This window comes from Hippocampus bargibanti, linkage group LG01 (genome assembly GCF_051943395.1).
Source record: "Hippocampus bargibanti isolate YZ-2025 linkage group LG01, ASM5194339v1, whole genome shotgun sequence".
NCBI lineage: Eukaryota > Metazoa > Chordata > Actinopteri > Syngnathiformes > Syngnathidae > Hippocampus > Hippocampus bargibanti.
In genome coordinates, this window is record NC_142734.1 from 34,548,704 (window position 1) to 34,560,008 (window position 11,305).

At 39.2% G+C, this 11,305-nt stretch overlaps 1 protein-coding gene across 1 annotated transcript; it reads right to left on the minus strand.

Annotated features, from left to right (window-relative positions):
• Positions 1-462: 462 nt before the first annotated feature.
• On the minus strand, positions 463-10,608 carry gata5 (GATA binding protein 5). Its single transcript, XM_089012906.1, has 7 exons — positions 10,076-10,608; positions 8,761-9,422; positions 5,719-5,888; positions 4,082-4,210; positions 3,509-3,593; positions 2,199-2,329; positions 463-2,004 (listed from the first exon to the last, which is right to left on the minus strand). The coding sequence occupies exons 2-7, from the start codon at positions 9,302-9,304 to the stop codon at positions 1,879-1,881; spliced, it is 1,185 nt and encodes a 394-aa protein (XP_088869032.1). The 5' UTR covers positions 9,305-9,422; positions 10,076-10,608; the 3' UTR covers positions 463-1,878.
• Positions 10,609-11,305: the final 697 nt, after the last annotated feature.

The window sequence follows — 11,305 nt, forward strand, 5'->3', positions numbered from 1 at the left end:
AGAAAATCTGAACAATGCTGTTCTCAATTTCAAGCACTTACTTTACCTGCCAAGCAGGTGATCACGCTGCACTTGATGAAAGGCGTCGCCCAAGAATAGAGAGGATATAAGATCTCGCCCGGTGCTATAAATCAGGGCGGTGTTGTTGGTGCAGTGGTGCCTACATGTCGCCATGGTGGCAGTAAAGCAGCCTTGTTGCTGACTGGGGGTGCATTCTCTTTCACAGTATGGATTGATGCCATAAAGCACAGTTGGAACACAACCTTTGGACGGCCACATGCCAAATAAACACATAGGCGTGCGCACGCGCACACAAACACACACACACACACACACACACACACACACACACACACACACACACACACACACACACACACACACACACACACACACACACACACGAACACACGAAATAAAGTCATAGGATTTACATTTATTAGTCTCGCAGTACAGTTGAGTATTGTGCCGCAATTGTTGTATGCAAGTAGAGGACCTCGAGGCTCATGTTCAACTTTGACATTACATATACTGTATGTAATATTGACATTATATAATATATTTTGATATCATTGTGACAATCAAGCAGATGTAAATAAAAAGATGAAATTCAGTTAACAAACATTTATGAATAATTGTTTGAGCAATTTTCAAATGGAAACAAAGACTGAACAGGCGAACTTAGCTGTCGTGTTCGGACTATTCTGTTAATAACACAAGTATTTTAAGTATTAAAAAATGAACTATATATATATATATATGTGTTCTGTTCTGTTTGTTTCCATTTGAAAATTGTTCAAAATCTTTTTCATAAATGTTATATATTTGACATATTTGTATATTTTTACATGTGCTTGATAGTTACAATTCTATAAATCCCACTTGGTAGTTTTTGGAAATTATTAATAGGGATGAATCAAATTTTGAAAGGTGTTTTTTTTTCTTATCAGAAAAATGAGCTCGTACAAGCAGTGAGATTCACTTTTTATTCCATTCATTTTTTTCCCCATCAGTCAAATTAATAAATAGCAAATCGGTTCAACCAAAAAGGATTTCAAAGGACTTAGATAAGAGAGAAGAAACGGAGGGTGACATACACTTCAAAATATTACAACAACAAACAGCTTTCATTCTCAACAAAATACAGACATTAAGTTTATGTCTTAAGTGACATTAAGTTTATAATTATTTCACTCATTTTTATTTATTTATTTATTTTATTTTTAATGGAGCCATTGCACATTTATAGTCAAACGCTAGGGCCAACCTCTGATATGTATTGACAACACATCAAAACAAACAATTGGGTATTTATTGATAACCATCATATTTCACAAACTACTTGCTCACATAACCCTGCATGGAGGTCACACAACATGGCCGACCCACAGGGGCGTGGGGGATTGGTAAGGGGGCGCAGTTAAATGATATTGGTTATGACTTAACTGCCCTTATCTCAACATAAATAATACGGCTATAAAAGTCAATCATCTACATGCTGAGTTGTATTCAGCAGCCATAAAATAAAGGGGAAAAAGTGTTTTTTTTTTCTGTCCATTTTATTTCTACAGTACATTTTATTTCTACTTATTGTGCTCCTTAAACACAACAATAACAACTTCAAATGAAAATGCTATGGATTTAATATCCAAGTTTGTGTTTCAGGCTTTACAAGTCATATAACTGTCTTGGTATGGGTGCATTTGCTTGCTTCATAAAAGGTAGTTGCTTGTGAAATCCAGCTTTGCTGCATCCTGGATCTCTGAGGTTCCTTGACATTCATGTAAGTCACAAGGCCGATCGTACATTGCATTGGTATACGTGTGCATCAAACGTCTCGGCCGGTAAGACAGTGAGACTGGGTGACTTTTTTAGGCATCATGCTTGAGATAAAGCGCACCAGGAGTTCTGTGGGGCCATTGATGTTGGAGTAAAGGTATAATCCTCATATTTAATGTCCATATGTGCTGATGACACTGAAGTTACGTTCAACTGCGTAGCCGTCTGGAGATAAAAGGAAATATAAACCATTAGGATTCTTCCAAGCCAAGCACTTTGTTTACATGTTTTGAAAGCCTAATGGAGGCTTCCACTTCGGGTGAGGAAATGCCCGCTGCTAGCTACCCTGTTCTTTTAGTGATAGTATCAATATCTAGTCAGGTAAAAGTTGTTGTCTCTCTTGATATGAACGAGATTACCTGAGTGGCAGACGTGACGGTCTGTCCGGCGTAAGGTGAGGAGGTCATACTGGGTTCATTCTTGATAGTTGAGGCGTGCTCAGACACTGAAAGTGACGATGGCGACCGACTGTTTGAGCTGATGGGCGCTCCTGAAGTATAAAAAAGTGTGACTGACATTAGATTTTTCACTTCCCCTTTTCATTTTGTTTGAGAAAAAATGTACAACGAAATTCTCCATCATTACTTGCCATGTTATTGTTATGTACTTGAAAGGTGAATGCAACACAAACGTTTTGTTGACAAAACATGTTATTCTGATTCATGATGCATTTGAGAAATGTGAAATAAGCAACAAGATCCATCCGCTCCAACGTATCCGAAGCGGCGGACTTTTGGCCATTTGCTGTCGACTGAAATCGTGGCAGTTGCAAGCTGAGCCGTGATTGGTGGTTACCGAAGCCCTGAGTAACTGTGACAAAATGGCCGCCCCCTGAGATGGATAATAGGAGGTGAGATTTTGCTGCTCATTTCATTTTCTACAAATAAAATATTATTCTAAAGACCACGTTTACATAGGTCTGCTGCATTGAACGTATTTTTGAAAATACATTTTTGGTTGACTCCCCCTTTAAGAAGTAGAAGTATTTATTTATTTATGTATTTATTTATTTTGGGAAAGGTCGCTCCTTCTTATTTTTGTCTTTTGAGGCCCAGAAATAAAAGAGCAGAAAACAAATCATGTATTTAAAAAAAACAACATGCTAGGTCATGCATAACTGAATATTGTCTATTTCCCTGTATGGTATGAATAAAGTATCAACCTATAACAACAATACGGATTTTATTCTTCTTCAAAGAAAGTTAACATCCCTTTTCACTCCCCTTACTGAATTTATTTTGAAAATTGACAATTGAAAATATGATGTGGAATGCCATTCCCGAATTTGTTCAGGTTTTGGTTTTTCTTGTTGGGGTGCGGATAAAGCGCTGGTCAGACCTCTGGCAATGTTTGTCCCTCCCACAATTGGGCGGCCTTTTGTACAGCTGCCTCCATTTGCACTTTATCTTACTCACGACTCATATAACTTAGGAATTACGTCTTTTTTTCTGATAAAAAACGAGACTCTAAGGTTAGTTACGCTGTATTGCATGTCTATGTAGTCCTAAAACTCAATATTCTGTGGGTCTTGGAATTTGAGTGAAAATCACAAAAACCTTGTCACTAGAGTGGACAAAATTTTGCACATTGTCTGGCAGTGAATACGTTAATACAAAATGCCTCCACAGGTTGCTGCATTCATTTCTATTTCAGGCCACGTTTGCCCCACCTGTTGGTAATTTGTTCTTGGGAATCTTTGGTTTGCGCTTCCTTGTCTGTATACTTTCTTTCTTCATGGCTAGAGGTCTGGGCACCTGTAGGGAAGTAGGAATGGATCATTGGTTGATACAATGTTATTAATTACATAGGCCACGGTGTCATGATAACCCACACAAGCTCCACTCCCACGCTGCAGCCCTGATAACAATGACAGCAGCATCTGAGATGCAATCTACTGGACAAATATGAGCCCCCTGATACTGTAGAGCCACCTTCACTCGAAGTGTAACAGTTTAGTTACCGGACAACCGACGTCTCCGGACAAGTTGTGTCCATAATTTGTAAAATGGCTTCAAATGACTTCTACTGAGCGTATTCCACGGCATATAGCTATACCTATATAGTGAGACCTGTTGTGGCTCTATATTACTTCACATATAAGGTGCAGGATGAAGGCTTCTGGGTGTGCCTTATACATCGGAAAATGCGGTACGTACACGTGAAGTTAAAGTGAAAGAACCTGACATCAACGATATCCAAATTGCTTAAAATCCATTATGGAGGAACGTGATATTCAACATACCCCGTGCAGTTTCATGTAGAGACCGCAGGCGTTACACACAGGCTCTCCCTCCGCGTTACGTCTCCACAGCGTCGTGGTGCTCGTGTGACAGTTGGTACAGCACAGGCCGGCTCGCCGAGATGTGGTCTGCTGTAGGTGAAGATAAAAATAAAGTATAAGCTTTGTATTTTTGCCTTGGCCGAGACCCAAGACAGTGCTCCCCGCATCCCAGACTCCATTTTAAGTCAAACTGTTCCCTTAAGAAAGAATTGCAGGATGTCAGCGCAGGACAAAAAACATTCGACAAGGATAAATTATTGCTTCATGGCTCGGATGTGAAAATAGCTAATGAGTCATTCGTATTTTTTTTTTTTACGTGCAAAAATAATGATCTTGCTTTGCAGAGCAAAAGCAGCAGTGGCCATGTTTGTAATGATAATCTCGCAAACACTTCATCCAAGGTCAAGGTCACTACGGGACAAATACAAGCAGCTTATGAGGTACTGCAAGTGTGGTTTTTTTCACAATTACAGTAAAGTCTCGTTATATCGATATTCTCGGGAGTCCGAAAAATATCGATATAACCGGGACTATCGATATATCCGACCATGCGCGCATGTAATTTTCTCCTTGCGTTCATAGAAATAGTATTGTAATAAGCGGTACTATCGATATAACCGATATCGATATAACGAGACTTTACTGTAATTTGATGTCATTATTTTTATGTACATTGTGTACACTTAAAAACACATTTCCCCATTTGCACTGTGCACAAATCACAGTTCAGCTTGTAACTTCCTCCATTGTGAGACAAATCAAACTTATCTTATTTTATCTTATTTTATCAACCTCACGTGTTCCGGGAATAGTTGTTCACTGAGCACATATGATTTTTCCGTGACATTTTTAGTTGACTTTGTTTTGAAAGGTGTTAATTGTACATGACAAATAATTAAGATATCAAATTCACGGCAACCAAAATACAAAATATGCTTGTAACACTTTTTATAAATACTATAGTGCACTGTTACACTGTAATAGCAAATTGATGACAGATCAAGTTTGTCATTCTAAAATGTACTATCACTATCAACCACGTTCCCTACCAGCCCCCAACTATATCTCAATTTACAATTTGATTTTGCCTCCCTAACCCATTTTGGTCGGAAATCATGAACTATTAATAACATATCAAATAGGAAGTGTGTTTCCAACTGGTGTCCCTTTGGATTATTCAGCAACCAAGTGGTTTATGTGCTAACTAGTAGCCCACTGTTGCACCCATATTTCAATATGTTCATCCATGCGACACTCTTTCAGTTTTGAGTGAGGTCGTCTTTGATTTCAATTAATGTTAGAAAATCTTGGTAGACTATGCTCAAGCCAAAGTATACTGTACATACCATGTATGCTTTTCTATCTTTGTGTTTTACATCCTATGTTTCCTGAAAAAGACAAACAAAAACGAACTATCCCCATTTCTGAAATAATGGCCACCCTTGAACACGAGCACATCCACAAACGTCAGGCATGTGCCATAAAAACAAAATGCTGCAGTAAAACACTTCCATTTGCTCAGAAAGGACATTCGTCATTTTCGTTTCATTTATCCAAATGGCGTTAGTTAAAAAAAGCACATTCAAGCTCCGTTTTACCAGTCGTTTCTGTGGTTTGATGAGTGGCCTGTTGATCCCGTTCATCTTGTGGTAGAGGCCGCAGGCGTTGCAAAGGTAGTGGCCCGTTCCATCCCTGCGCCAAAGTGGTGTGGAGATGGAGCCGCAGTTAACACATTCCCTGCCCTCGGTGGCCATGTCCTCCACCAGATCTGAGGACAACTTTTAGTCTTAATGGTGGGCAAAATGTCAACGTCACCATTGGAAGTGTTTAGTACAAGATAACTCTCTTAGACATATTTACACGTCTCATTCAACCAAGATGCCTTTTTTACTGACATAGAAAACTATGTTTTTGTTGTTGTTGTTTTTTCACAAATCTCGACAGTTGGTCAGTGCACGTCTGAATGCTACATTTACCAATAATGAATAAGTCTATAGAGTTATGGTTTCTTTGTTTTTTTTTTGTTTTTTGTTCTCCGTTTCCTCTCGGGCCCTCAGATCCTCTTCCTCCCGCCACCTCTGTATGCCCTCTGCCCGTCTCACCACGATGGGGTGCAGAGCTTTCAGCCGCTCAGCTCCCAAACTCTGGATCTCACTTCCACTTAACATCCGTAACATTGACTCCCTTCCTAGTTTCAAATCTCACCTCAAAACCCACCAGTTTAAACTTGCTTTCATGGTCTAGTTTAATCTGCTGTATTATTATTTATTGTTTTATTCATGATTTTATTGTTTTATGTATTGTTTTTGTTGTAAAGTGTCCTTGGGTGTCCAGATAGGCGCTTGTAAATTAAATGTATTATTAAATGTATTCTTTTGTTTTTTAATGCACGGTTTCCACCCAATGCCTTTTTGTGCATTTTTAAATATATATAATGTCACCTCTCGAGGCTCTTAACAATTATCCTCCACAACTATACAGTCCTATGATTAAATCATTGAACTAACTGTAACTTAGCCCATTGGTCTGATTTTTCTTTTAGTGGTGGTGGTGGGGGAAGTTTGGTTTAGGGACCATTGGGTGATGAATAACTGTGGAGGAATTTAAAATACATTACTCTCATTCCCTGAGCCATGCATGCAATAGAGTGACATAAAAAACTGAGGTGGGGAGAGAGACTAATGGAAGGAATGGTTGAGTGGGGTGTTATCAGTTAGAAAAAATACAGGGGTCCTTTCTATCCATCACAGCAGGAGCACAAAACGACTCGTGGCATGAATTGGCCCCCAAATCCCAATGACTCATCGAACAAGGGATTCACTGCCTGCATGGGGATGTTTGAAAATCCAATTGAAGAAGCCACCCCCCCCCCCCCCCCCAGTTATGTTAATATATGCCAAGATGAACCATTTCTGTTTCCAAGAAAGTGCAAGTAGAACCACACCAACAAGTCAACATTTGATCAGTTCGGATTGGCTGACCAAACACTTAGTAGTTCTACAGTTTGCAAACTAAAATAGATCACAATATGTATCCATCTTTTTTCAAATTTCAAACATTTATGATTTTTATTTTTGTCATTGCTTTTCAATTTGATGTAGTCAAAGACAACTAAAAATGAGCGGAGCATAACGATTTTCATGCTATACTGAAACTAGAGGATGCTTGTACTGTAAATTGTAGTTGTTTACGGACACACGTTTATCTCTACTCATGGATTTACTGTTTTTTTTTTGTTGCAGATTATGATTTTTATTTTGACTAATTATTCATGTCACTTCTTGCATATCACTTGCTTTTCTGTTTTATTGGTCATGATAAAACACGTCTGAAGATTGGTCGGCATTGTGTAGCTATGACCTCAACACTCGTCTTATTTATTACAGATGAAAGACGAGCAACAACAGGGAATCTAAGAGTGGATGAGTCAAATTTTATGATCAACGCAAACATCAAAGGAGACTTTAGTACATTACGTTTGATGTCTAAATGTGGATGAGCAGATATTTTTAGTAACTCTTGTTCCCAGTCTTGATGGTGGAGGTGATAAATGCTGCTGATGGCTCAGGACAATGGCTGCTTGTGTTGGTGTGTATTGAGCCCTAAATTCAAAACATTGCACTGTTGCTCGGGATTAGATTAACATTTTAATTGATTGTTGTTACTCTGCCTTTCTGTAGAAGAATGTGTATTGTCTCACTCCAAATAAGGGGTGAGGGGGCTTTGATTGAATCAATACCACTGTTAGGGCACCCCCTAATAGATCGCTATGACATATGATCAGAATGTATTGTCACAAATGTAACAGAATTCCTTCGATTAAGATTACTGGTAACTGTTCAAAATAACAATGTTGCATAAATAAACACAATACAATGATAATGATAGACAGCCAACCGATAGAATTGTGAAATATTGATGAACATCTTGAAGCACAATTGAAAACAATCTGACAATCATAGCTACACATTAAAAATAATATTTGTACATTGATTATATGTATTATTTATGTGCAGTTTAGTTTACAGCCTTTAAAAAATAAGATGTTTTTGATTGGATCTTGAACAAATTATATTATGATGGTGTTTTAATTAATTATCTTATTATTGTTACATGCGAATCAAACCTCTGAAGATGGAGGACACCGAATTGCTATATGGCGACTCCTTGAAGAGAAAAGACGAAAGGAAAAGAAATTAGATTATTATTATTATTATTAGTAGTAGTAGTAGTAGTAGTAGTAGTAGTAGTAGTATACTGAAGATGTGATCATATTTAGATGTTTCTCATATTTTCAATTAGCTGTATTAATGTTGAGAGTGTCACAATTTTGATACAACAATGCAACTACTCTTCACATACTGAATGTGTGTATTTTAAAATATAACAACAACATTGATATGAAGTGAATAAATAAATACAACTACTATCAGATAGTGATTGATTGTGGAGAGTTTCAATAGAAAGGATAAGATTTGCGTTTGACGTCATGATACTTAATTTAATTAGTAATTTTAAATGGATAATTATTTTCAAGTAAAAATACGCCTTTCTTTGTAGTTGCCATGAAATATATTGGTTTGAACTTGATGGCTTTAATCCACTGTCATAACATTGCGCTTGTGACATGAGGGGCCTACCCAGACTGGATCGCCGTGTCGACATGCCTCCTTGTCGGCCTTGCAGGCTCATCACCCCGCTCTCAAACGGTCCCGGCGACCAGGAGGAGGTCGCCATCTCGGGGCTCATGTAAGCGTACGGACCGGTGTACGAGCCTCCCATTGGACGCACCAGGGCCCCGCTGAGCTGGTCCACCCGGCCGCTGTTGCCAAGCATAAGCGGGCTCTGGTAGGCTGCATCCCGGCCGGTGTTGGTACTCAGCGGCGGGCTGTGCGAGTACGAGAAGCCGTGTGCGGGGTGAGGACTGCTGGACGCGAACGACGAGCCGTCCGCGGTGCTCTGAGGCCAGCCGTGATGGGGGTGGTGATGATGGTGGTGGTGTGTCCCGAGTCCGTGGGACTGATGAGGAGATTCGCAGGTCTGCAGGTACGGGAGGGTGGGCAACATGCTCGGGACCCTGCTGGTGGGGACGTAGACGGGGGAGTTGGCAGGTGGGTGCATGTAATTCCCGGTATCGTGCGTGTAGGGGGACTGGTTGGGCGTCAAGGTCAGGCTTTGATACATTTTCCTCTCCTCTCGTACGTTTTGGGACGAAAAATATATTTGTCCGAGTCCTCCGTGAGACGGAAGACCTTCTTCGCGCTCCTTTGATCGTTACCCAGCCTTGCAGTAAAAGAAGAAACTGTAAAAGACGTGACAGGAGTCATTCCAAAATCGGAGAACGCCGAAAAAAAGAATTAATATACGCGTGTAAAATAGAGAAACTTGCATGTTAGTCATCGATAAAATTTGACGTCAAATATATAACAAATAAAATACAGTTTTTATAATACGTCTTTTGTATGAGTTTGATTTGTCTCTATCGTAAACACTAAATATTTTGTTTTTTAGACTCATTTTAAAGAATATTGCTATTGCTATGCTGTGCCTTTCAAAATAAAAAAATAGAACGACTTATTTCAGTTTCAACAAAAGACAAAAAACATCGAAGCTATGTTAATATACATCATCTTCGTCACGTCAGACATTTTATTCCTCCATCGCGAGTATGAGCTTGAATTAACTACGCGTGCTAGTTGAGGATCACTTATGGGGGGCATTAAACTCCTTACAAGATTAAAAATCACGCACGCACGCACTCACACAAGCACGCACATACACACACACATCCACACACACACACACACACGCACACACACATGCACGCAAATGTACGAATCAGACACACGGGTGTAATCATACACGCACGCACGCATCCATCGATGATAACGCGCGGAAGGATACACGAGGAACATTATTTGGTTCCAAGAGCTCTCTTGCAGCGTATTATCTTACCAGATAAGGCCGACCAGGTGATAAACAAAAAACAAATCCGTTCAACCCTGGAAGGGTCCAAATGTCCCCCAAATAAGAGCACCCCAGAAGGCAAACGTTGTGGACCGAAGGAGGAGATTGACTCCAAATCAGCAAGGCGCTTCACATCAAGGCTGTTGTCGTTTCAAGTAAATCCGAGATTTTTGACTTCTTTCTTGTCCACCCGTGGCCCTTGGTCGCGTGGAGATAGGGAAGCGTAGCTGATAATTGCTGATAGGCGTGTGTGTCGAGGCGCTCTCCCACTGGAAATTTTGTATTCGCTCGAGGAACACGTGACTCAGCACGGAGGAAGGCTGCTGGTGGAGGAGGGCCAAAGGTATACCCCCACTCCCACCCTCCACCTTCAGGGCAAGGCTTCTTCGGTTGCTTACACCTGTACGCACAATTACAGTTTTTCCCTAGCCTTTAAATATTTTGATTAAAAGTAATAATATAATTACTTGATTTTACTTGAATCAAGTTGCTCGTTTCAGGAATGAGCTGTAAAATAATTGCAAGATTACCCCTCCTCCACAGCTAATAATTCTGATTTAATTAGATTGTCGAGTAACTTGTATTCGAGTATTTTTTTTTATCGCAGAATGATTATTTTTTTATTTGTTCTTTACACATTTAGCGTTGATATTTTTTTTATTCATGTAAGTAACAAACACTCGTTTCAGGACGAAATGTGGTGAAATAGTCATTTAGTTAAACGTTTAGTACATACTGTACAAGTATACTTTTACATAAGTACATACAAAGGTTAAACGTTATATTGAATAACTGTGGTAATAATGTACATTGTGAGTTATAGATAGATCGATAAATAGATTATTACAAGGGCTTCAGGTTTCAGTGTGTGTGTGTGTTTGTGTGTTTGTGTGTGTGTGCGCGCGCGTGCGTTCACGTGTGCCGAGCCTGTTGGAAATCGGGTTTTTAAAAAGCACCGTGATTTTTTTCTTATTAAAATACATGTAAAATATGTCTTTATGTAATTTGATTCCCCATATAATCATATTTTTTATTGTCATGCATAAGGTCGTTTTATTAAACAAATAATCGATAAAATTTGGATTTTACCAATATTTTTACTGTGAAAAAATCTTAACTTTTATGCCTTCATAAAACATAAATAAAATGTGGGAATCGGGAAAAGTTTAAAACAAATATAAAAAAGCCGAGCCAAGTTTAAATAATTATCATACATTC

What these genes read in the sequence shown, in the direction of transcription:
- gata5 (XM_089012906.1), bottom strand. Translation starts at nt 9,304, where the DNA reads ATGTATCAAAGCCTGACCTTGACGCCCAACCAGTCCCCCTACACGCAC. An exon ending in GACACGGCGATCCAGTCTGG is followed by an intron (nt 5,889 to 8,760) that starts GTAGGCCCCTCA and finishes AGTTGTCCTCAG; the next exon opens with ATCTGGTGGAGGACATGGCC. An exon ending in TCTACATGAAACTGCACGGG is followed by an intron (nt 3,594 to 4,081) that starts GTATGTTGAATA and finishes ACTTCCCTACAG; the next exon opens with GTGCCCAGACCTCTAGCCAT.